This window comes from Babylonia areolata, chromosome 12 (genome assembly GCF_041734735.1).
Source record: "Babylonia areolata isolate BAREFJ2019XMU chromosome 12, ASM4173473v1, whole genome shotgun sequence".
Lineage (NCBI taxonomy): Eukaryota > Metazoa > Mollusca > Gastropoda > Neogastropoda > Buccinidae > Babylonia > Babylonia areolata.
Window position 1 is genome coordinate 26,721,937 of NC_134887.1, and position 27,355 is coordinate 26,749,291.

General features: G+C 45.9%; 1 protein-coding gene across 5 annotated transcripts in view; it reads left to right on the plus strand.

Annotated features, from left to right (window-relative positions):
- LOC143288481 (NAD(+) hydrolase SARM1-like) overlaps nucleotides 1-26,083 on the plus strand; it is an 85,337-nt gene extending 59,254 nt beyond the window's left edge. For 2 of the 5 annotated variants that reach the window (XM_076597017.1, XM_076597021.1), the window contains exons 2-12: nucleotides 253-407; nucleotides 1,154-2,471; nucleotides 3,356-3,577; nucleotides 4,741-5,070; nucleotides 12,859-13,035; nucleotides 16,370-16,494; nucleotides 17,274-17,509; nucleotides 20,359-20,497; nucleotides 21,848-22,037; nucleotides 23,474-23,598; nucleotides 25,262-26,083. In XM_076597017.1, the coding sequence (XP_076453132.1) occupies nucleotides 1,503-2,471; nucleotides 3,356-3,577; nucleotides 4,741-5,070; nucleotides 12,859-13,035; nucleotides 16,370-16,494; nucleotides 17,274-17,509; nucleotides 20,359-20,497; nucleotides 21,848-22,037; nucleotides 23,474-23,598; nucleotides 25,262-25,664 (2,916 nt within the window). In that variant the 5' untranslated portion in view covers nucleotides 253-407; nucleotides 1,154-1,502 and the 3' untranslated portion in view covers nucleotides 25,665-26,083. Of the gene's footprint in view, nucleotides 1-252; nucleotides 420-1,153; nucleotides 2,472-3,355; nucleotides 3,578-4,740; nucleotides 5,071-12,858; nucleotides 13,036-16,369; nucleotides 16,495-17,273; nucleotides 17,510-20,358; nucleotides 20,498-21,847; nucleotides 22,038-23,473; nucleotides 23,599-25,261 lie in introns of all 5 variants that reach the window. The other 3 variants (XM_076597020.1, XM_076597019.1, XM_076597018.1) reach the window with 2 other exon arrangements.
- Nucleotides 26,084-27,355: the final 1,272 nt, after the last annotated feature.

Genomic DNA, 27,355 nt, shown 5'->3' on the forward strand with positions numbered 1-27,355 from the left:
GTTATATTTCCTTAGAGTTATGTTCATGTGCGTCTGTCTGTTTGTTTGTCTGTCCTGTCTCTGTCTTCCATCACCATCTGTGTGTCTGTGTGTCTGTGTGTCTGTGTGTCCGTCTCTTTAGCACTCTTCTCCCATTCTCTGTTTTGTGTGTGTGTGTGTGTGTGTGTGTGTGTGTGTGTGTGTGTGTGTGTGTGTGTGTGTGTGCATACAAACATGTTGTGTGACCTAACTGTGGACATTTTCTATGTTCAGCAGCTCAGCTCTTCCGAAACCACGTCGACGTATTAAGAGCAACGCTGTCCACCCCCATCCACCACCACTACAACCAACAACACCAGCTCAAATCATCGTCACCACGACGTTCACATTCCATCGCAGGGAGGATCCCAACTACAGACCTTCCGAAAGTCTGACTCCCTGTCCGTCTCCCTGTCTGACTCCCTGGCCATCTCCCTGTCTGACTCCCTGTCCGTCTCCCTGTCTGACTCCCTGGCCATCTCCCTGTCTGACTCCCTGGCCATCTCCCTGTCTGACTGTCTGACTCCCTGGCCATCTCCCTGTCTGACTCCCTGGCCATCTCCCTGTCTGACTGTCTGACTCCCTGGCCATCTCCCTGTCTGACTCCCTGGCCATCTCCCTGTCTGACTGTCTGACTCCCTGTCCGTCTCCCTGTCTGACTCCCTGGCCATCTCCCTGTCTGACTGTCTGACTCCCTGGCCATCTCCCTGTCTGACTCCCTGGCCATCTCCCTGTCTGACTCCCTGGCCATCTCCCTGTCTGACTGTCTGACTCCCTGTCCGTCTCCCTGTCTGACTCCCTGTCCGTCTCCCTGTCTGACTCCCTGGCCATCTCCCTGTCTGACTGTCTGACTCCCTGACCATCTCCCTGTCTGACTCCCTGACCATCTCCCTGTCTGACTCCCGTCTGACTCCCTGACCATCTCCCTGTCTGACTCCCTGGCCATCTCCCTGTCTGACTCCCTGACCATCTCCCTGTCTGACTCCCGTCTGACTCCCTGACCATCTCCCTGTCTGACTCCCGTCTGACTCGCTGACTGTCTCCCTGTCCTAAATCCGAAGGACAGACAGACCCTTTAAACCAATAGTCCTCACTACAGAGTGTGTGCTCACTACAGAGTGTCTGTGTGCTGTAGCGCTCCTGTCGTAAACCAGGGTGTGCAGCTGAAGAGGAGCAAGACACAGACTGCGTGAGAGAGAGAGAGAGACAGAGAGAGACACAGAGAGAGGTGGGAGACAGAGACAGAGAGAGAGAGGACAAGCAAACAAACAAACAAATGATGTATTCAATATTAGGCCATCGCCCCATTTGAAAGGGGTTGAACAAAATATATTTTAGCTTAGTGTAATACATATCTTTAACACACAAACAATATACGAATATAGCAATAGTGCGTGCACAGAGAGAGAGAGAGAGACAGACAGACAGACAGAGAGAGGGAGAGAGAGGAGAGACACAGAGAGAGAGAGGGGCACGTGCACACCATGGCCCAAGCCGCCACAGACACGGGTGTGGACGTGGAGCTGGGACCCCCAGACGAAGACGGGGACCTGGACAGTTTGTCCTCCATGCACCGCATCCGATCCGAGGCCACCATTTCCAGCTCCGAGGATGACACGGGGGGCCACAGGACTCAGGACTTCTTGTGCTGCAGCACCACGGGCATGTCACGGTCCAAGTCAGACGCCGTCTTGCTGCAAGACCCTGAAGACGACTTCCCGGGACTCGGACGGGCAGGGGCAACAGCAGCAGGAGGAGGAAGAGGAGTAGGAGACAGCGGCTTGCACAACGTGTCGGAGTGCAGCAGGGTCTACCTGGACCTGTCTCGCGCAGAGCCCTTCGAGCGCGTGGAGTTCGTGGAGAGCACTGTCACCATGTTCAGGTCGTCCTCTGGTAGGCAGCTGGAGACGATCCCTCAGGACGAGGAGCTTCAGACCGTGGACCTGAGCCACCTGTACGCCAGCCAGAGGTCGTCCCTCACCAACGGCAGCTGCAGCTCCAGCCTGGAGGACCTCTCCGCTCCAAGCCAGAGAACCAGGTCCACCAAACCGACCTCATCATCGTCCTCCACGTCCTTCTCACAGGACACGCAGAGGTCCAAGGCCAGCCTGACGCCCAGCCTGCAGGCGTTCTCGCTCAGCCTGAAGCAGAGCGTGCGGACCTTGCAGATGGGGTCCATCCCCGAGCAGGTGCAGGCCCTGGAGGAGCTGAACGTGCTGATGGATCAGGCGTGGAGCACACCCGTCACGGGCAGGGACCTGGCCTGCAACCTGTGCGACGTGCTCCGCACAGAGGGCGCCGTGGACCTGGTGGTGGGCAACCTGAGCTCCGCCCACCGCGAGCTGCTGATGGCCTCGGCACGCCTCCTGGACCAGTGCCTGACCACGCCCAACAGGAACCACGTGGCGCGTACAGGCCTGGAGGGCGTGGTCAGGATGACCCGGAAGCACCAGGTGAGGCACAGTGTGTGGGACAGATGTGTGTAGTGGTGGTGGAAGGGTGGGAGTGTGATGGGTCAGGGTGACACTGATTCACCAGGTGGTAAACTGCGGACAGGTTTGGTGTGCACTGGAGGGATAGGGGTGTGGTTGTGAGGACCGGTTTGTTGAGGAGTGATGGAGTGTTAGGGGTCAGGGTGACACTGATTCACCAGGTAAGATAGCTGGGGACAGGACAGGTTGTAGTGGAGGGACAGGGGGTGTGAATACATCACCAGCTGAGATAACAGGGAACAGAACAAGGCCAGGTTGCATGAGGCGATCTTTGGAATGCTAAGTTTGCTCAGAGTAAAGAATGTTCCTGAGTATACGGAATTAACCGTGGAGTTTGAAAAAGCAAACGCTCATGCAACCCACCCCAGGTGTGTAGTGGAAGGATAGGGGGTGTGATTGTATCACCAGGTGTGAAAAATGTGGGACAGGACAGGTTGTAGTGGAGGGATAGGAGGTATGATTGGATCACCAGGTGAGATAGCTTGGGACAGGACAGGTTGTGGAGGAGGGATAGGAGGTATGATTGGATCACCAGGTGAGATAGCTTGGGACAGGACAGGTGTGTAGTGGGGGGACAGGAGGTATGATTGGATCACCAAGTGAGATAGTTTGGGACAGGACAGGTGTGTAGTGGAGGGACAGGTGTGATTGCATCACTAGGTGAGATAAACTGGGAACAGGTGTGTAGAGGAATGATCGTGTGTGAAGCTGACACTGTCACCAGGTATGATAACTGGGGACAGGTGTGTACTGGAAGGATAAGGAGTAGTAGCAGCAGCAGAAGCAGCAGTACTAGTTCTAGTAGTATAATCATTGCTCACTCATCCCCGACCTCCCATCCCCAGGGCGACGTGGAGCTGGCTGTGCCCAGCACGGGCATCCTGGAGTCGCTGTTCAAGACGAGCGAGGAGAGCTGCTCGCGCGTGGTGGGGCTGGGTGGGCTGCACGTGATCGTGTTCTGGTGCCGCTGTCAGGACCCGGCCATCCTCAGACACTGCGCCATCGCCCTGTCCAACCTGGCCCTGTACGGGGGGCCCGACAACCAGCACGAGATGATCGCCCACAAGGTGAGGAGCTGGAGTCGTGGACGTGGTGATGACTGATTGGTGTGGTGGTGATTGATGGATGTGGTGATGATTGACTGATGGATGTGGTGATGATTGATGGATATGGTGATGGATATGGTGATGACTGACGGATATGGTGATGGATATGGTGATGACTGACGGATATGGTGTTGATTGATGGATATGGTGATGGATATGGTGATGATTGACGGATATGGTGATGGATATGGTGATGATAGATGGATATGGTGATGATTGATGGATATGGTGATGATTGATGGATATGGTGATGGATATGGTGATGATTGATGGATATGGTGATGGATATGGTGATGATTGATGGATATGGTGATGATAGATGGATATGGTGATGGATATGGTGATGATTGATGGATATGGTGATGGATATGGTGATGATAGATGGATATGGTGATGATTGATGGATATGGTGATGGATATCGTGATGATTGATAACTGATTGCTATGGTGATGATTGGTTAATGTGGTGATGATTGATTGATATGGTAATGACTGATGGGTATGGTGATGATTGATGGATATAGTGATGATTGAGGGACATGGTGATGATTGGATATGGTGATGATGAAGATGAATATGATGATTGATTGATATGGTTATGATTGATAGATATGGTGATGAGTATTGATAGATGCGGTTGTATAAGATTGGTAGATACCATGACGGTGATTGCTAGATATGGTGATGATCGATTAGATAGGGTTGTGAATATTGATAGGTGTGGTTACGGCAAAGTTATGGCTGATAAATAATGATGATATAGATACGGTAATTACTTACAGATAAGGTTATGAGTAAGATACGGTTATGGTTATGATAAGGTTGTAATTATAGATAAGATTATGATTATGGTTAAGATTAAGGTTAAGATTAAAGATGTGTGTATGCGGTCGCGCTCGTGTGTGTGTGTGTGATTATGTGTGTGTGTGTGTGACATTTGACAGACAGACACACACACACACGCACGCGCGCGCGCGCACACACACACACACACACAGAGAGAGATTAACTCATGCGATGACCAGAAATAGGCACGACTAAGTGACATGATTCTGATAACTCTAACCCGTCCCTCCCCCACACCCCACAACCCCCACACCACCACCACCACCACCACCCCGCAGGCCCCGGAGTGGCTGTTCCCCTTGGCCTTCGTGGAGGACGAGGTGACCCGATACTATGCCTGCCTGGCCATGGCCGTGCTGGCCTCCAACCCGGAAGTGGAGCCCCGCGTGCGGCAGTCGGGCACCTTAGACCTCGTGCTGCCTTTCCTCCGCTCCCACGACCCCTCGCGCTTCACGCACGTGGACGCCACGCACGCTCAGGGCAGGTCCTCCGATTGGCTGAGGCGGCTGACCCCCTTGCTGCGCAGCTCGCGCAAAGAGGCACGCGCCCTGGCGGCCTTCACCATGGCCATGGAGGCCGGCATTAAGGTGGAGCAGGACCGGAAAGAGGTGAGGAGTGGGGGTGTGGGGTGGGAGAGGATGAAGGATGGAGGATGTGGGAGAAAGAGGTGGGTGGGTGGGGGTGGGGGTTGGGATAGGAGACGTTGGGTTCGGGGGGGTTGGGGGGGGCGTGTGGGGTGGGGGGTGGGAGAGGTTGAAGGATTGAGAAGGAGGGAGAACATAGAACTCAAAACTTTTTCATTCAGGAATTAAGATTTTAGGCATAGCCTATTCTTCCAATCCGTCCTTGCTAATCTACATCTATTACAAATAGCATACACATAAATTAAGGGAAAAGGTATTCATGCAGAAGGATATACATTGTAGAGGTTTGTACATCAACGCACTCGATCAGCCACAACATACCCACTCATGTCTGACAAGACTGTAAATGTAGCCTATACATTTTACACATAACATTATTGATTCATACATATCAAATCAAATTCTTCATACAACAAGGACATACCATGAATATAAAGTGCAGTACGTCTTTATTCATACATTTGAAAATTAAATTGTGCATCCACAGGCTCGTCACTCATCCTACACAACATCTCAGCCCACAGCAAAATCCAACACACTCACAACATGACGAAGGTTGGACAAAAGATAAAAAAAGCAACATATGAAGCTAAATACACACACGTAAGTTATAGAACACAGCAGGTACCAGTCCCACACACACACCCAAGTCCCCTTACCCTCCACATACACACACGCGCGCGCGCGCACACACACACACACACACACACACACACACACACACACACTTTGTAAAATAACATGAATATTAAGAAACACAATTTCAAAAAATAATAAATAAACGCTTCTACTAGTAAGTCCAGGGACAGTCTACACTCCTACCTGGCCAGGTGTTCATTCACACTGACACCACAACACTCCTGCCTCAGCGGGAACACTGCCGGCTGTAGCTGGCCGAAAGAACAATGGGTGATGCTTGCCAACCAGTGTCCTCGCACAGGTGAAGAACCTCTCACCCGTGTTGTGCCCATAGCAACAGACAACGTTTCCATACAACAAGATCGTTGTAACCAGGTGTCCCAGAGTTCTTAAAGTGGGATTGCCTGGTGTCAATAAACGATGCCGTGAATAGATGTGATGTTGTTTTGTTTCAATATATAATCAAACACACCTGCTGTGCTCAGTGACTGCAAGGTGGCAGAATGGTTAAGACAGTCGTCTGCCAATACAGAGTCCGTGAGGGTCCAGGTTCGAATCCCGCTCTCGCCCTTTCTCCCGATGAGTTTGACTGGAAAATTGAACTGAGCATCTACTCGATTGAAAGAGACTATAAACCGAGGGCCCGTGTTGCAGCACGCATTTGGCGCACTGAAAAAGAACCCGTGGCAACGAGAGCGTTGTCCTCTGGCAAATTTCTGTTGAAGAAATCCACTCGCATAGTCCAGATGCAGTGGCGCCTCCTTGAGAAACCTGAAACTGAAAAACTGTAATTTACGTGACGTGTGTATCAGTACGTTGAGGCCATAACAACCCGGTGAAGGAAACAGAGACCTGTGAACATGCTCCAGGCCGGATGCAAACCGTGTCAGAAGCTAGCCCGGCAACTGAGGGAGGAGACCAGCAATGGCTGACGAAGGAGGTGGAAGTGGGCAGGGCAAGCAGAGAACTTCAAACCTTGGATACCGACGCGTAGTCAGTGGAGCGAAGAGGCAGGCGGTGCTTCACTTCCGTGGCCTGGGTAACTAGGGAACCGACTGCCTTGGGCAGCAGTGGGTCCGTGGCAGTCTGAGGAGGGGTGGCCTCTTAAGTATCAGCCTGTAGGGGTGTTTGACGACCTATTGGCGATCCGCCCTTAAGGTGAAGTTGTTCGTTGCGATGTTCTTTATACCGACGCACAGAGTGGACGTGGCATATGTACCCTAAGGGGAGTTAACCGGTTGACTCAATTTAACAAAGAAAGGCCACGCACTCCTGAATCCATGGGCTTGAAAATAGATAGTTCCCACATTGTTATCGTTATTTGTATTTAAATATTTCATATTTGATGTTGCTGTTAGGTTGCAGCCGATGATAAATCGTATGCATGTAACGTTTATGATGTAGGAGAGAAATGAGTTGGTTTTTTATGCTGGATGAAACAGAAGGGGGGGGGAGATGCATTGTTTGAGTGTTCACGTGATGCGTAGTGATACACGCACTGCCGGGAAATAAAACCATCCACCTGGGCGTGTAGAGGAACTTCTGATCGAGACTTCTGAGCGAGGGTGCTGCAGAGGGGAGACTGGTCAGACAGAGAAGGTGGGGGGCAAGAGAAAGTTAGAAGCGTGAAGTGACGGGAGAGGAGAGACAGAGACACAGAGGAAAACACGTAGCGGGAAAGAAGAGACGAAGACAACGAAACAGGATCATCACCCTGAAGAACAACCACAAGAACGCTCTCCATCCTACCCTTACACCAGCTGACAGTGCCCGATTGCCAGGCATCATCCACAGTTGGAGCCGCTGAGCTACAGGCGACAGAGTTCGTGGTTGCTTCAGCAGAAGAAAAGTCGTGTGAATTACGTAATTATGGACGAGAAACATGGCCAGGTAAAAGTGCAGAATATCCCGGCTCTGGGATTGATTATTGTCGTGTTGATTCCATACTGTATGTAGAATTTGATCTGATATGTGTGAATGAATAATCATCAGTGTGGAACGCTTACTATGTTATTAGGCCAGGGAATTTAGATTAAAATTTGCTTTAGGTCAAAATGTGTGCAACAAAACCGTTCTTTTTACGATAAAATAGAATAAATCATACTAATCACACTGATATAAAGTTGACCACTATAGGGGGGCGGGAACATAAGTAGATTTTTAAATGTTTTTATTACTTCTGCCTGTGTGAGAGCGCCTTACAAAGAGTCGCAAGGCAAGAACATGCGAAGGTTACGCAAGCGCGGTATAAGGGGTCGCCAGAGGAAAGCGTTCAGCGCAGTACAGTACATGTGACTGACTGCTGCTGCGCTGTTGCTGATCTGTGAGCAGGTCACTGCGGCAGACAACTGATTCTGAACAGAAAGCTAGGAACAGAGCTCTTTGGGGTCAAAAGGAAACATTTCCAATTTCATGTATTTTATACTAAATTGGTAGAAGACGCAAATCCGCTTTTATGGATGTTTTCCAGTTTCTTACTATTCATGGCACATCATAAAGAATGGAATCGATATTATACCGACTGCAAAGGTGAATTTATGAAAGCAGCACGGAATCATTTAGTTCGTAAGTACAATTTTGTTAATTTACGCAATGCGCAACTTGGATATACTCCATGCTCTGCTTATTAACGTGTAGAATATAAATATCTAAATATGTGTTAACCCGGTTCGGTTTCAATGAACATTATCAGCGCTCTGTCCAGACAATAAATTCGGAAAGTATGGAGAGCAGATGATGGCAAAATTGAACATCATGTCTTGATGTGAAAAGAACGGTATGAAATACATATTTTTCTTTGGAAATGAACCGGTATTTGCAAATGTGACTCACGAACCCTGGCGCAGTAGACGTCGATTTAGCGTGGGATATAAATAATAATCAAAATGATATAATGGATCATAATTTCATTAATGATTATGTAAAACTTTGTTATAACACGTGTAACATTGAATCCAAGTTACCTAAACTAACTTTCCCAACACAGATGTTTGAATTACTGGATTTATGATAGTAATGAATCTATCATGCGATCCTTAGCCAATGCAATGCATTTAAACAAAACCTGTGCAAAATTATGTACTTTATTAATGATCACCTAAAACATTGACATATGTAACATGGAGCCCACAATACCTAAACTAACTTCCCTAACCTGGATGATTTTATTTTTCAGAAACACTGCAGGCACTCCATTTTCACATCAATTCTCCCCAGTGTTTAACTGTTTAAAGTACTACTGTTCATCTTATTATGAAATGGGAATTGTATGGTTTATATCACTTGACAAAAGTTTTCCTCTTTATCTGAAGAATTGTGATCAAAACACCGGATTCTTTGTGTCTTTCTATTCGATCAATCAACAGAAAACCGATTAGCGTTACCCTCACAGTGAACAAATATGTAGGATTGCAGAAAAACAAAATATAATAAAAGTAAGACTATGAGAAAAAACAAAACCAAACAACAATAACAACAACAAACAACAACTGAAAATAAGGAATTTTATTATCTGCGAAAAGCAGAACCAAAGAACATGTGTTCCGTGTCCAAATGTGACACCTGACTTCATCTCAAGCGCTACTAAACGCGAAATGCTTCAAACGTAATTAATTTTAAGAAATTAATTCACAATCAATGTTTTGTTTGGTTTTTCAGATCTTGTGTGATGTAAAATATGACTGTTCTAATCAAATTCTGAAAAACAATAAGCGTGCAGGGACTGACGTGTTTCGGATACAACGAATTTTTTCGATCCACAATTCGTCTGTCTTGTGAACTGATAAACTACATCATTTCGTGATAAAACTTGACCAGACAGCAAAAGCCAGAATCAAGGTAATTTAAAGGGGTGATTTTCAACTTTGAACTTTTTTGTTTGGAACTTTTGATGCAACAAGTCTTCAACTGAAAGCAGTCTTACTGAACTACATGCGTTGACTTGGTTCGAAATCGTACACCAGTATCCGAATATTACTGCATCTCGCCATGTGTCAGAAACAGTGATTGTGTCTAAACTTAATCGGATGATAGAAAAATGTACAAACAAACCATGACAACGACGAAATTAATATACACAGTTTTTGTTTTTTGTTGTTTTTTTTATAATATAGCAAACACGGGATGCGAATGAACATATCAGAGATTTCTGTCGGAAACAACACATTCTCTGAATCTGTGTTAAAACAAACACGATTGTAGGATGTTTGTCAAACCGATTTACGCTTTCCTGCGATGAATCTTGTGAAAACAGTTCTAATTTTGTGTGCATGTATATTTTTATTGGGTCGTTTACATGCACAGAAGTAACACAGAAAAGCAGAACTGAAAATTAATATGCGACGTCGATTGCATTTAAATAGTTGAATAGACTTTTTTTTCAGAAATTGAGTGTATCTGCTGTAGAAGATAGATGTGTTGACCACCTGTTGCAAGTAAAGAATGTGTAGTGTATTCATGAATGTGCTTGCCTTTGAATGAATAAAAAAAAAATAAATAAATAAAATAAAATTAAAAAAACACGTCAAGAGGAACGGGTTGTTTACGTCTGTCACGCGGGTTTTTTGCGTAATATTTCAAACTTAATCTACCATTTTTATTGATGATCAATGTTTTATTATCACAACAAATGAATATAGATCAGGTCTGTATGGACTGGATTTTAATCAGGTTTGTACTTATTTGTTTCTGACCACTTCATGTTCAGACACATTGCCATGTCACAAAATGGCGCCGAAATTTTGGATGTTTTTAATAATTTTCAACACATTTAAGCCACAAGAACAAACCATATTCTCACAAAATTGTTGCAGACATTTCTCTAATGAATTGCAATCCTGATAACATGTGAAACATCTGAATAATCATTGTAAACACATGTTTATACTGAATCAGACTGAGAGACCCCCATTTCCAGCAAAGTTCTGGAGACTGACCCATTTTCATCTTCCAGGCAGTCTTTGCTCTTCATGACTATCTGATGCACTTCATTTTGCCACCTTCATTCTCCAGCCAGATACATTAATATTTTCTTTCCCACGCTAAACTGACGTGTCTACTGCGCCAGGGTTCGTGTGTCACATTTGCAAATACCGCTTCATTTCCAAAGAAAAATATATATTTCATACCGTTCTTTTTTCATCAAGACATGATGTTGGTCAATTTTGCCATCATCTGCCTTCCATGCTTTCTGAATTAATTGTCTGGACAGTGCTCCGACAATGTTCATTGAAACAAACCTAGTTAACACGTATTTAGATATTTATATACTACACGTTAATAAGCAGAGCATGAAGTATTTCCAACTTGTGCATTGCGTAAAATGTCAACTTAATTGTTCTTACGAACTAAATGATTCGGATGAGACGATAAACCGAGGTCCCGTGTACAGCATGCACTTAGCGCACGTAAAAGAACCCACGGCAACAAAAGGCTTGTTCCTGGCAAAATTCTGTAGAAAAGTCTACTTCAATAGGAAAAACACATAAAACTGCACGCAGGAAAAAATACCAAAAAATGGGTGGCGCTCTTGAATAGCGACGTGCTCTCCCTGGAGAGAGCAGCCCGAATTTCACACAGAGAAATCTGTTGTGATATAAAGAAATACAAATACAAATGATCCCGTGCGGCCTTCGTAAATTCACCTTTGCAGTCGGTATAATGCCAATTTCATTCTCTATGTTGGTCGATTTTGCCTCACTAAGCGCGTTGGGTTACGCTGCTGGTCAGGCATCTGCTTGGCAGATGTGATGTAGCGTATATGGATTTATCCGAACGCAGTGACGCCTCCTTGAGCTACTGAAACTGAAACTGAAAACATTCATAAAAGCAAATTTGCGTTTTCTACCAATTTAGTATAGATGAAATTAAAAATGTTTCCTTTTGACCCCAAAGAGTTCTCTTATTTTCTGTACGGTATCTGTCATCTGCCGCAGTGACCTACTAACGGAGGTATAGGACAGCATCAGCGCGGCAGCAGTCAGTCACAAGTACTGTACCGCGCTAAACGCTTTCCTCTGGCGACCCCTTATACCGCGCTTGCGTAACCCTGGCTTGCTCATGCCTTGCGACTCTTTGTAAGGGGCTCTCTCATGGCCAGAAGTGTGACAAATAATTATTAAAAACTAAAATCTAATTATGTTCCCGCCCACCTACAGCGGTCAACTTTATATCAGCGTGATCAGTATGATTTATTCTATCAGTTTTATCGTGAAAAGAACGGTTTTCTTGCACACATTTCGACCATTTTTGTATCTGCCCTGGACTATATCAGTCTTGTCAGAGAAGAGTGGATGGATGATGAGTGCTTTAGTGCATGGATGTTCACATGGTATGAAACCAAAACCATTTATGAACTAGTCCTGGGAACTCGAGGACAACTCGTCTTTTGTCGTGGGCTCTTTTACGTGCGCTACATGTATGCTGAACACAGGACCTCGGTTTATCTCTGTGTGTGTGTGTGTGTGTGTGTGTGTGTGTGTGTGTGTGTGTGTCTGTCTGTCTGTCTGTCTGTCTGTCTCTTTCAGTCCCTCTTTATCTGTTTCTCCTTCAATCTCTCTTTATTTCTCTCTCTCTGTGTGTGTCTCTCCCCTCCCTCCCTCCCCCTCTCTCTCTCTCTCGCTCTCTCTCTCCTACACACACTCTCTCTCTCTCTCTCTCTCTCTCTCTCTCTCTCTGTATCGAACAGCAACGAGCTGCAGTTTTATGTTATCAACTACAATGACACACGAAAGTCTATAATCGCCCTTCTGTTCGTTCGTGTGGGGCTATGGCCTTTTGTGAATAAATCGTCTGTTTTCGTTCACAACCGCCCCCCCCTCCCTTTCTCTCTATCCGCCCCTCCCCCCCCCCCCCTCGCCCCCCCCCCCCCTCCGCTCCCCCCCACGTCCTTCCCCCCCCCTCTCTCTCTCTCTCGATTTATTGGTAAAAAGCATTCAAGTTTCGATCTGTTGCGGTTCTTTGATGGTAGATTACTCACTGATAACTGAACTGACATGTAATGTATAGTGATTGTCCAGCTGTTCGCACCGCATCACGAGGGGCCTATCTGTGTGTGTGTGTGTGTGTGTGTATATATATTGGTGTGTATATATCACTGTGTGTGTGTACCTCCAGGTACTGTACGACGTGGGAGCGGTGGAAGGCTTGAGGTGGCTGGCCAGCAACCCGAGGAGCGTCGCCACAAGGCTGGCGGCACAGGCGCTGAGCATTCTGGGAGAGGAAGTGCCGCACAAGCTGTCCCGCCAGGTGCCGCTCTGGTCCGTGGACAACGTGCTGCAGTGGGTCACCCAGGTCGGTGGTTCGGATCTTTTGGTGTGATGTTGTGTAGTGTGGTTTGGTGTTGTGTGGTGTGGTGTGGTGTGGTGTGGTGTTGTGTGGTGGTGTGGTGTGGTGTTGTGTGGTGTTGTGTGATGGTGTGTGGTGTGGTGTGGTGTTGTGTGGTGTGTGGTGTGGTGTGGTGTTGTGTGGTGGTGTGGTGGTGTGGTGTGGTGTGGTGTGATGTTGTGCTGTGTTGTACTGTGTTGTGTTGTATTGCATTGTGGTGTGTGGCAATGTGTTGTGTTGTACTGTATTGTTTTGCAGTGTGTTGTGTTGTATTGCATTGTGTTGTATTATATTGTACTGTATTGTGTTGTATTGTGGTGTGTTGTGCTGCATTGCATTGTGTTGTGTGGCAATGTGTTGTATTGTACTGTATTGTATTGCATTGTGTTGTGTGGCAATGTGTTGTACTGTATTGTGTTGTATTGCATTGCGTTGTGTTGCAGTGTGTTGTGTTGTATTGTACTGTATTGTGTTGTATTGTATCATATCAAGCAATCTTGCCTCCTAATTTGAGAGTCAGAGTCCTTCGCAAAAGACTCGGTTGTAAACGACTTCCCATTTCAGTGGAGAAACCATCAACCATACAGCTCTCACTGTTGCTGTTGGCCCAGCTGTAAGCGGGTTCACATGACAGTTAATGGAAACGAATTGCCAAGTCCGAATCAAAATTGCTGGAACACGTGCGCGACTAAAGGGAGAAGAACAGTATCCTCTGACCATTCACTTTTGCAACAGTTGTTTCCCTTGTACGATCCTTTGATGGCAGTTTGTTGCCACGCCCCTTTCCCCCTCCACCACCCCCGCATCCGTCCTCCCCTCCCCTCCCCCCCTACCCTCACCTCCCCGCCCCAAGGGAATCTGGTTAAGTTGATTAATGCTGTGTTCTTGATAACATCTGGTTGACAGCGATGCCTTAGAAGAGAGAGAGAACAAAAAAAGAGAAAAAAGACGTCTGCACACTGTGCCAGAAACACATGCAAGCTTTGGCCCCCCAAGGGGTCTTTACACTTGAAACTAAAACACCTTGGTGGTTTCAGGGTCCAGTCGTCAAATCGTCAAGTGCTTTGGCACGTAAAATCGGTGAAAATGAACTGTTGTCATTGTTGTATGGTGTCATTCCCACACCTCTCTCCGCTCACGTCCCTTCCCCACCCCACCCCCTCACACACCACCATAGAAAATTACATGTATTTTTGCCTGGATTGTAGACTGCAGATCCATGGATACAGAGGGTGATGAAAAACACGGAAACGACATGATTGTTTGTGTGCCCTGGAGCCAGTTGCATTGCTCGGACGGGGGAAGAGCCTAGTATGGTCGTAACCCGCTACTAACTGTGTGTAGTATGGAACTGACCAATGGCGTAGTTCGGTCAACGTAGGCATTTAGTCACGTGTACCTGTCAAAAAGTTAGAACCAAGCAATGCAACTGGCACCTGGAGAAGTTTGTTCAATGCCCCCCCAGCCCCCCCAATTATCCTGTCCATTGTGACAAAGTGAGTGAGCCACATGTATCCATATTGCGACTCCCTCCCGTGGGGAAAGCTTAAAGTGGTGACTTGTTTTTATTGTGTTTTTTGTTGTTGTTTTTTTACCCTTGTAGTAGTTATTAACGTGGCGATAGCCTAGAGATGGCCTTAGTGGTCGGCGAGGCTCTAAGCACCATAATTTCATTTCATCATCCGCACCTTCTGGAAATTCTGTGCTAGAACTGTCCCCTTTTCTATCGCTCTCTTTGTTTCTGGCTTTTCACTGTCCCTTCTGTTGTCTCTTTTCTTACTTCCTGCCTTCCTGGTCCATTCGCCTACATTTTTTTTCTAGAAAGCCTTGAATATATGTATTTTTTCTATCATCATTTCTGGATTGGCTGCTTTGGCAATCTTGATTAAATTCTGTCTGTCCAACGTGCGATGTGCCATTTTAGAATTTCTGGTGTTGTATACATGTCATCATATATGATTTAATTTTGTGTATAACATAGTGTGTCTAAATTAAGGTACATTTTCGTGTACAGAAACTGTATATCATCGTCAAAAATTAATGTTCAAATTCAGAGCCATTTCTGTGTGTAAGAGTGTGACTGTGCTTGTACCAGATTTTCTCCCCCTTCCCCCCCCCCGCCCCCGTTTCAGTGCTATGGGGCCGATGTTCAGCCTTTTCAGCCTTGATGTGGCCCTGTGTGGTTCAATGGGCTGTAAGCAGCTGATGAAAAGGCTATTGTAACTTAAAGAAGAAATTGCTCTCTCTGTCTCTGTCTCTCTCTCTCTCTCCATCTGACATAACGTGTTTCGTTTTTTGTTTTGTTTTGTTTTTTGTTACTGTTTTTTTTTTTAGCCTGTTACCATCAGCTGTTACGATTTCTGGTCTGTGCAAAGTAAAAATTAAAAAAATGAAAGGAAAGGCACTTTTAGCTCGCGAACGATTGTCTTAATTAATATCTAATGCTGCGCTTGCTTGTGATTGTCAAGTATTTTGTCAAATTTGGTTTGTGTAAATGTAATTGTAGGTTGGAGTTTTGTATCAAATGTCTTTGTATGTTTGTTAGGTTTGCTGATCATTCTTTACATTTGGTCTCGGATTTGTTATTCGATTTCATATATTCACTTTAAAAAGGCTTCCCACGATTATGTTATCTTTTTTGTCGGCTCAAAACAAAAACAACAAGAGAGGAAAGGCCTTCAAGACTCACTTTTGATACACTTTTTAAAAAAAATCCAAGCTTTTTATGTATTGTGTATAATTTCAAAATGTAATGTTTAAGATGAGAAAGATCAGTTTAAAGCAAATTAAGTCCCCTAGCATTAATTACAGAGTAATCTCCCTTTTTTACTCTCTGCACCAAAACGTTTGCAAAATAAAGAAAACTTCCATGCTTAGCAAAAGAAGTTCCTGTTTGAACAAAAAAAATGATAATAATGACTGCTCTTGTTGTTAGGTCAGAATATCAGATCAAAGTGCCAAGTTTAGAGAATACAAAAAATATAAATATAACAGTAAATGCAGTTTGCATATAATTAGGCTTCATTTTTTTTTATTTTTTTTTTGTGCCCATCCCAGAGGTGCAATATTGTTTTAAACAAGATGACTGGAAAGAACTGAATTTTTCCTATTTTTATGCCAAATTTGGTGTCAACTGACAAAGTATTTGCAGAGAAAATGTCAATGTTAAAGTTTACCACGGACACACACACACACACACACACACACAGAGACAACCGAACACCGGGTTAAAACATACTCACTTTGTTTACACAAGTGAGTCAAAAATTGGTGGTGGTGGTGGTGCTGCTGTGTTGTCCAGGTGGGGTTCGGGGGTTACGTGGAGGGGTTCCGCACGTGCCAGGTGGACGGCGACCTGCTGCTGAGGCTGACGGACACAGAGCTGATGGAGAACGTCACCATGGGCTGTGCCCTCACCAGGAAACGGTGTGTGTGGGTGTGGATGTTTGGGGGGGGGGAGCCGGGAGGGGAGGGGGGCTGACAGACACAGAGCTGATGGAGAACATCACCATGGGCTGTGCCCTCACCAGGAAACGGTGTGTGTGGGTGTGGATGTTTGGGGGGGGGGGAGCCGGGGGGGGGGGACCCGGGGGGGGGGGGCTGACAGACACAGAGCTGATGGAGAACATCACCATGGGCTGTGCCCTCACCAGGAAACGGTGTGTGTGGGTGTGTGTCTGTGACTTCGTGTGTGTTACTGTATGTCTTTGTGAATGTGCGTGTGTGTATATATGTGTGTGTGTGTGTGTGTGTGTGTGCATTCGTAATTAAGTCATGTCATATGCAGTCTTTGAATCTGTTTTATGCTTTTGCTCGTTAAATTTTTTTTATTCTTCCTCTTGTATGTTGTTGTGTGTGCGTGTGTGTAATGTTTATTATAAAGCGCTTTGAGCTCACTTTAAGGGAAGAAAGTGCTAAACAAGTATCCATTATTGTTATAATGGTGCGACTCTGTGTGTGTGTGTATAAGTGGTGTGACTGTGTGTGTGGTGTGCATGTGTGAGTGTGGGGGTGGGGTATATATACGTGGGTTTGTTGGGGTTTTTTCCTGTTAGCGTGAGAGATGTATGTGCGTGTACCTTCGGAAGCATGTTTTTCATGCTTTTCACCTTTTTCATCATTTGTAAACTAAAAAGCCTCAATTTTTAAAGTCACAGAATACAGTCCTCACTGTATCGCGCGGGCGTGTATGTGTATTGATTCAGATTTCTACGAGAACTGAAAAAACTGAAAATGGCCGCCGACTACTCGTCATGTGACCCCACCAAGGTGAGCGATTGGCTGGGCGAGGCGGGATGGGAGATGACCCAGTACAGCTACCAAATGCTACAGGCTGGGGTGGATCGGCGGACGTTGATGTCGCTCACTGAGCCCCTGTTGATGAACGAATGTGCCATCCACAACGGGATTCATCGGCAAAAAATTTTGAGCAGAATTGAAGGTAAAAAAAAACAAAAACAACTGCATTGTTGTGGACCCGTTAACACATTCGTGATTTATCACTGTCGTCCCGCTGCATACATGTAAAGACGTGCTTTCCGCAGCAGTTTATATAATCTTAGAATAAAGATGGGGGTTTTTTGAGTGCTCCCAGTATCCGAAACAGGATGTTGGTTGTGTGTCTACAAACTTGTAAGAAGTTTCGGCTGGTCTCTGTATATGTGTGTGTGTGTTGCGTGGCTGGGGGTTTGTAATAATACTCTTGACTTGTGGCGCGTTCCTGTGGTGATCAGGTAAGAATTTTTTTTTTCTTGATCAGGAGACTGTTAACATTACTCAATAGTCAGGATTATCATGCTGGCTAAACTCGGGACAATGGCTGTTGTGTGGTTGTATTGCTTAGATTTTTTCTTGCAGTATGAATTGTTCATGATTTCTTTTTGTGTGTTTTATGGATATATATATATATAACTGACATTAATCAGCCACGCATAAAGATTAAAAACACAGACAGAATAATAAATGAAAGACCGGATGTGGTCATGTTCCATGAAAGTAAAATACTAATGTTAACTTGAATCCTAAAAACTGATTTGTACGTAGATAAGTAAGTGTGTATTTGGGTGGGTGGACAAAGAAAAAACATTTTGTTCATAGTCTTGTTGGTTGTATAGTTCTTTTAAAATGGAAACGTTCAACAATATCCCACTGTGAGAATACCAGAGGATACCCAGCAAACAACAATTCCTTAGCAATTTAAAGCACTGAAGTTTTCTACCGCTTCTCACTGCGAACTTAGCGAAACACTTTTTCCTAAAGCAAAGAGATATATCCCAACGGCTCGGTGAGGACTTCTCTTTAGTGAAGGACATTTCTCTCAAATGCCAACATGGGCAGAAAAATTGAGGGGAAAACCAGAAATTTAGATGAAGTAATAGTCTACACATTTTCTTGAAATCTTTTGGTGGAAAAACACCAGACATGGCCTATGGGGGCCAGTAACAAGGGACAGTAATCCACAGGGGACTAAAAGGGACTCTTGACAGTAAATCCGAGGATTGAAGGAAAAAAAAGTGTGTGTGAGTGTGTTCGTTAGTTCTTTTACTTCACGTCTATCCATATTTGTGATTTCAGACGAAAATCCATCATCTTCCCCACCCCACCATCCATGCCTTAAATCATCACTACTTTCCCTGTTCCTCTGTGTGTGTGTGTGTGTGTGTGTGTGTGCGCGCGGCTTATTTTTGTTCATACATATTTTACTGCCATCATGCTTATGCCTTTATCTAGTATTGTGTAGTGTACACCATGTTCAGGGCGGGGACTGGGTGTAAAAAAGCACACCAGTCTGATCTTTTATCATAGGAAATAATTTGTTTTGCCTTTTCTTCTTCTTCTGTGAAGAGTCATCGGGGCGTCGCAATAGAGAACTGTTCACCAACCAGTTGCATTGCTTGGTTCTAACTTTTTGACTGTTACACGTGACTAAATGCCTACGTTGACCGAACTACGCCATTGGTCAGTTCCATACTACGCACAGTCAGTAGCGGGTTACGACCATACTAGGCTCTTCCGTCCGAGCAATGCAACTGGCTCCTGGCAGATTCCCCAGTGGAGTGATGGCCTAGAGGTAACGCGTCCGCTTAGGAAGCGAGAGAATCTGAGCGCGCTGGTTCGATTCACGGTTCAGCTGCCGATATTTTGCCCCCCTCCACTAGACCTTGAGTGGTGGTCTGGACGCTAGTCATTCGGATGAGACGATAAACCGAGGTCCCGTGTGCAGCATGCACTTAGCGCACGTAAAAGAACCCACGGCAACAAAAGGGTTGTTCCTGGCAAAATTCTGTAGAAAAATCCACTTCGATAGGAAAAACAAATAAAACTGCACGCAGGAAAAAATACAAAAAATGGGTGGCGCTGTAGTTTTGCGACGCGCTCTCCCTGGGGAGAGCAGCCAGAATTTCACACAGAGAAATCTGTTGTGATAAAAAGAGAAATACAATACAGGTTTGTCGGTTGTGTGTCGAAGCCTGGGTCTCTGCCAGTAGTTTGCCCATACATTCTGCAATGCGGTCTTTCCATCCCCTTTTTTTTGCTGTTGTGCTTTCTGTCTTCCACTCCGTCTGTCTTCCCGACTAAGTCCATGGAGGACTGTTTTAAGCAAGGCCGTTGGGTTTTTATGACATATCGTCATTAATTTTTCATTGGGCCTGTAGATGATAGATAGTAGGTACAGTCTTTATTTACTGGGACTTTCTTTTTAGGGTAGGGAAACGGGGGGTTGAGTATCACAATTTCCCATTCCTGATGACATTGACATTCATCTTAACTGATCCATGAACGTAAGATAGCAAATTACTGACGAGTATCGCATTGCGTTTTTGTTGTAACTTATTTCTCTGTGTGAAATTCGGGCTGCTCTCCCCGAACAGATCGCGTCGCCACAGTGCGGCGACACCCACATTTTTGCTTCTGTCTGTAAGTTTATTAGTTTTGATATTCAAACAGGCTTGATGAGGAGGAGAAGAGGATGAAGACAAGAAAACAAAGAAGAAGGAGAAGAAGAATGATGACATCAACAACGATATTTATGATTATGATACTACAGCTACTGCTGCGGCTGCTGCTGCTAATGCTACTACTACTATTGATACTAGTACTAGTACTGCTGCTACTACTACTTCTACTACTACTACTATTAATAATGATAATGATAAAAGATTTTGACGGGGTCTTTTTCCATGTCCGGATCTGGAACATTTGACCACTGACACTCACCACCACCACGACTTCCTTAGTCCATCCACCCACCCAACAGACGACCAATGCTTTTTTATCGCTTGGTTCCAGAGCACAGGGTCAGGGGGTCACGGCCCAGCAGCGCCCAATCCAGGGAGAGCCTGTGCAGTGACGTCACGGGCCGAAGGGGCAGAGAACCCATTGACGTCTTCCTGAGTTATCGCCGCTCCAATGGCTCCCAGCTGGCCAGGTATTTTCAACTGCCCTGTGGTCATACCAAATTACTATATTGGAAGCCTTGACAACTTCCGAAAACGGAGTATGGCTGCCTACATGGCCGGGTAAAAATGTATGTGTGTATGTATGTATGTATGTCTCTTTTTTATCACAACAGATTTCTCTGTGTGAAATTCGGGCTGCTCTCCCCAGGGAGAGTGTGTCGCTATACTACAGCGCCACTCATTTTTTTGTATTTTTTCCTGCGTGTGTGTTTTTTTTTTTTTGTTTTTTTTTTTTTTTTGTTTTGTTTTGTTTTTTTCCTATCGAAGTGGATTTTTCTTCAGAATTTTGCCAGGAACAACCCTTTTGTTGCCATGGGTTCTTTTTCGTGCGCTAAGTGCATGTTGCACACGGGACCTCGGTTTATCGTCTCATCCGAATGACTAGCGTCCAGACCACCACTCAAGGTCTAGCTGAGGGGCAGAAAATATCGGCGGCTGAGCCATGATTCGAACCAGCGCGCTCAGATTCTCTCGCTTCCTAGGCGAACGCGTTACCTCTAGGCCATCACTCCACGCAAAAGCCCAGTCGTGTACATAGGAGTGAACGTGGGAGTTGCAGCCCACGAACGAAGAAGAAGCGTTGAGGCTGAGGAGACCGCCGTGTCAGGCGTTGGACTTCTGATCCAGTGTGAAGCAGTGATCAGGGTTGGAGTCCCTGTTTCGGCATGGTGTTGTGTCCTTGGGGAAGGCTCTTTACTCCGATTGTCCTCACTCCACCCAGGTGTGAATGGTGGTACAGGTACTGACCGGGTGGGGAAAGTTTAAAACGGCGGAAGGAGAGTTTTGCGTCCCATCTGACAATATGAAGTCCTTGACACAGTGTACTGGCGTTCACTGAGGTTGACAGGCACACACACACACACACACACACACAGCATCACCACCACCACCGCCACCACTCCTCCGACTATGACAATACAATAATCCACCATTTGTTTTTCTCTCTCCATACCCTCCACACACACACACACACACACACACACATAAAATCAAACAAATCATATCAATATGGTGCTTAGAGCCTCGCCGACCACTGAGGCCAAACACACACACCATCACAATAATGATGATCCACCCCTCCCCCTTCTCTCTCTCTCTCTCTCTCTCTCTCTCTCTCTCTCTCTCTCTGTGTCTCTCTCTCTCTCTCTCTCTCTCTCTCTGTCTCTCTCTCTGTCTCTCTCTCTCTCTCTCTGTCTCTCTCTCTGTCTCTCTCTCACTCTCTCTCTCTCTCTCTCTCTCTCTCTCTCTCTCTCTCACACACACACACACACACACACACACACACACACACTCACTCACTCTCTCTGTCTCTCCCTCAGCCTGCTCAAGGTTCACCTGCAGCTGAGAGGCTTCTCCGTCTTCATCGACATCGAGCGCCTGCTGGCCGGGAAGTTTGACGAGGGCCTTCTGCAGAGCGTGCGGCAGGCCAGCCACCTGGTGCTCGTGCTGACCCCCAACGCCCTGGACCGCTGTGTGGGCGACGACCTGAGGGAGGACTGGGTCCACAAGGTGTGTGGGTGGGCACTGATCTAAAAATAGGTGGATAGTGCATGCCTTTGTTGAGCCCCTTTGCTAACTGAAGCCAGCGGAAGTGTTTAATCAGCCATTTTGCAACTCGTGTCAGTATAGCGCGAAGCGGTAATTTCATATATGTTGCCGAGCGCTCAGCTGGCTACGATGACTGCTTCACAGCAAGCTTTCACTTGCTCGCGGTGTTAGTTAAGCTGACATTCCTGTGTGTGCCTCCACAATACGTTTTTCGTTATGTGTCACTGCACTGTTTTCCTGTAATAGCTTTGGTAAACAAACCATTATCAGATATCAATCAAGACACAACATCTGGCATGTCGTGGGGGCAAGCATAACATGATTTCATCGAAGATAGCACAGTTACAGTTCAGAAACTACCACCAATTGGCAGACGACTTCTCAACGGACTGACAGAGGATAAATGAATCAATGATTGAATGATATGGTTACTTCTATAGCGCCTATCCTAGATCGGAGACCAGGCTCCAAGTGCTTTACAAACACAGGGTCATTTACACAACAGGCGGCCTACCTGGGTAGAGCGGCGACTGACGGCTGCTACTGGGCGCTCATCATTCGTTTCCTGTATCCGTCAGTCAGATTTCAGGCATGCACACACACACGCACACACACACACACACACACACACACACACACACACACACACACACACACACACACACTCAGACAGACATGTATCATTTTACGTGTATGACCGTTTTGTTTTATTCATCCCGCCATGTAGACAGCCATACTCCGTTTTCGGGGGGATGTATGCAGGGTATGTTCTTGTTTCCATAACGCACCGAACGCTGACGTTGATCACAGGATCTTTAACGTGCAGTATTTGATCTTATGCGTGCGTATGCACACGAAGGGGGTTAGGCTCTAGCGGTGCTTTTCGATTGAGTGGATTTTTTTAATCCCTTCTTATTCGATGTTGGCAACTCTGCTGCGAAGGTTTGATAGGGGGAAAAAATATCATCACCATCATTGTTATTAGTGTTATAATTAGTGTGTTTACTCAAAGCAGTAGCAACATTCTACCCCACAGCTACATGCCCGCTTCAACTCTCCTGGAGCAGCACCACATGAGAACACTGCAGAATAAAAACAGAGTGGTTAACAAAAGCAGCGAAAATCGACGGAGAATTGTTGATTTAATCGGTCAAACAAAGCTTCGCTTTCATGCTTCCGGAATCCGTAAACGGTTCAGTTCAGAATGCCAGCTGTACCAAGCAAGAAAAACGATATTAGAATAGGTGTGTTGGTTTGAGAATACTCGTACCAAGTCTACAGGGGAAGTAATCATGGTACGGGTTAACTCGTACCGAGAGTAAAATGAGTTGTAAGGTAATGGTATTATTTTACCTAACAATTTTATTCATTATTATTGTTTGTTTTTACCTGTGCAGGAGATAGCCACAGCTATGGAGGCAGGTGTCAACATCATCCCCGTGACGGCTGACGGGTTCCAGTGGCCCCCCACCCCCTCCCTCCCAGCGGACATCAGTCGTCTCCCCTTCTTCAACGGCCTCAGGTGTGTGACAAGGCAGGGATCACTACCAACATGTCTTTTTCTTCTTCTTCTTCTTCTTCTTCTTCTTCTTTGTGCACCGTAATAGCAGGGGTAAACGAGTGCAGGTAACAACTGAACAGCGCTTCCGTAATTTCAAAATAAACAAAATTGCAAAGATTAAAAGGGGTTATGAAATGTTGAAACCCATTAAAGAATGTGATGGCCATTTGGATTATGTCTCTGAGAGAGAGAGAGAAATATGTGAGAGAGAGAGAGAGAGAGAGAGAGAGAGAGAGAGATTTGTATGCCTGTGTGTCATAATGACCACCCTGGGCCGACCGAAACGTCCTCTGCCAAGGAAGTATGAAGTAGAGAACAGGAAGAAAAGACAATTAAATATATTTTGGAGAAAAAAGAAATAATGGTAACTAACAGAATACCTCGTAAATAGTTTATCTTTGCACTTTATGCTTGCAAGGGAAGTAGCAAAATGTATGCGCAACTCTGTGGTCAGATCAGCTCAGTGTCAAAACCAAGCATTTTTCGGGCAAACAATCACTGACACGGGGAAGGAGTTGTGTGTGGTAGCCTTTACTCACATCTCGGAAGAGACGCTATGTGTTTTGTCCTTTGATAAAAACGTTGTCATTTGTTCCTCCCCCTTTTTCTCACTGACTTCTGGTCCAGCGTACAGCAGTGATCAGGGTTCGAGGCCCCGGTTTCGGCATGGTGTTGTGTCCTTGGGAAAGGTACTTTAGTCTGATTTTCTTCACTCCACCCAGGTGTGAATGGGTTTTACCTGACTCTGGTTGGTGAAGGTTGAAACGGCGAAAGGGGAGGATTCCTATGCCCAGCCCGAGACACAGTGCTGTGAGACCTTTGATTAACCCTATCCGTACGAACGACAAAAGAGGTGACGATGACCGCGTTTTACGGCTGGTACAAAAGGAAGGTTCTCACTAATAGATGGACAAGAGACAATTAATACCATGTTTTTATTGACGAAAGCTACAGGCTGGGGCCATTGTCTATGACACCCGCTTGGGCATCAGACGAACTTTCTGTCGGTAGTTTGAGGGGTGGGGGGTGGGTGGAAGAAAGGGAGAAGACTGGCCGTACTGAAGGAGTTCTGCCCTCTAGAAAGAATCGCTCCTTTATGGTGTGCAGTGGTCAGTGTCATATCACCACCTTGGTAAGGGTACAAGGTTTCACCGCCTTGATAAGGTATTGGATTACAGACTGCGCCTTCCTCGCCTGGCTTTTCAAAGCCAGACTGGGGGCAGCCTGCTAGCTTCTGCCCAGGGTGAAGTGGCAGAGCCGTTCAGTCACAGTCGTGAAGATCCAAGGTATCCAGAGAAAACACAGATATAGTACATACACAACCACTGAGGAACAGTTGAGCAACTTTTAATGCGGACACGCGAGCGTTTTATAACAAAGACGTAATGATCACAACGAAATAACTCGCGGCAACAGAGCGACCCGAGATCGAGCGACTGGCCTGTCTGAAACACTTCATCACACTGGCCTGGCGAGTACGCTTCATCGCGCACTCGACTAATTCTTTCCTGGCGCCCTTCAAAGGGTAGAACTGAACTGCGGTCAATCTTTTACTTACAAGCTAAGTCTCGTTTAACCTTTCAGTTATCCTTTAACTTAACCTCTTACCTCCCCCTGTGTGCAGGTGGATCCACGACTACCAGGACGCCTGTGTGGACAAGCTGGAGGCCTTTCTCCGCGGTCAGACCCCCCACCACCTGCCGTCAGCATCCACCCTCCCACCCACCTCTGCCGACCCCCTCCTCGTAACCTGCGCTCCCCTCGCCTCTGCTGAGGATGCTGGAAGAAGCGATGACGGTGATGATAACAACGATGACGACAACGATGATAACGACGGCGACGATGACGATGATGATGATGATGATGCCATCCTTGGTTTTGGCGAAGCTGGTCCTTCGCCGATGGGTAGTTGTGTGGATGTTGGGGGTGGGGGCGGGGGTGGGAAGCGGAGGAGCGGGGCGTTGGGGTGTGGTCGTGGTGGGGGCGGGGGTGGGGATGGGGAGACTGGTGGTGCTCAGTCTTCCTGATGGACAGTTCAGCGTTTCCTGTGGTAGAATGTTTGAAAATGTAGGTGGAGAGAGAGAGATGATGATGTTTTCCTGAAGAAACACATAAGGTTCATTTCAATGGGGGGAGAGAGAGGGGGAGAGAGAGAGAGAGTGTGTGTGTGTGTGTGTGTGTGTGACTGAGAGAGAGAGACAGAGACACAGAGAGAGAACGACAAGGTGAGAGAGGTAGAGATCGGGCGAGAGACCTGATTATTCTGTAGGATGTTTTCACAGAGTGAGATTCAGAGAGATGGTGAAAAGCGGAGAGAGATGCTCAAGTCTTCCTGATGAGTTGTCACAGACTGACCTCTGTGTGGGATGTTTAATTAATACAACGGGGGAGGGGAGAGAGAGAGAGAGAGAGAGAGAGAGAGAGAGAACCATTCATTTGTCGTAACTGCCAACATATCAGATTATAACTATAATTATAACTATGATTAATTCGTCGGAATTACTATGATTATTATTATTTTCAGTACCATTATATTGGATGATGATGATGATGGTGATGATGATTATTATTATTATTATCATTAGTATTAATCTTGCTATTGTTATTATCATTTTGTCCGTGTATTGTTTGACTTACGTATGCTACGTTTTTGGGATTTTTGTTGTTGTTTTTGTTTTGTTTTTCTGCGGTTGGCTATTTTCCTTCAACTGCCTCTACGACTGAAGAGGGCGTTGTTGTCTGAAGGTCGTTGTAACGCTGAATGGACAATAAATTAAAAAAAAGAAGAAAAAAAAGATGTCATTGTCATTGCCACTGCGACGCACACGCACACACCAACGCCAACACAATAACCTCCAATCCCCCCACCCACACCCACCCCACCCCCACTCCCTACCCCCCATAAGTGCGAAGAGTACACAGATTCCAGTCGATGTGCGGAATTGGCATTTTCTGAAACCCCATAGCTCTCCCTCCCGTCCTCTGTCAGTGACACTTTGTGTGGTGGTCTGGGTTAAAGAGAGAGAGAGAAAGAGAGACAGACAGACACACAGAGAGAGAGTGTGTGTGTGTGTGTGGTTGAGAGACAGAGAGAGAGAAAACGACAAGGTAAGAGAGGTAGAGATCGGGCGAGAGACCTGATTATTCTGTAGGATGTTTTCACAGAGTGAGATTCAGAGAGATGGTGAAAAGCGGAGAGAGATGCTCAAGTCTTCCTGATGAGTTGTCACAGACTGACCTCTGTGTGGGATGTTTAATTAATACAACGGGGGAGGAGGGGGGAGAGAGAGAGAGAGAGAGAGAGAGGGATCCGTTCATGTGTCGTAACTGCCAACATATCAGATTATAACTATGATTAATTCGTCGGAATTACTATGATTATTATTATTTTCAGTACCATTATATTGGATGATGATGATGGTGATGATGATGATTATTATTATTATCATTAGTATTAATCTTGCTATTGTTATTATCATTTTGTCCGTGTATTGTTTGACTTACGTATGCTACGTTTTTGGGATTTTTGTTGTTTTTGTTTTGTTTTTCTGCGGTTGGCTATTTCCCTTTAACTGCCTCTACGACTGAAGAGGGCGTTGTTGTCTGAAGGTCGTTGTAACGCTGAATGGACAATAAATTAAAATTAAAAAAAAGGAAAAAAAAAAGACGTCATTGTCATTGCCACTGCGACGCACACGCACACACCGACGCCAACACA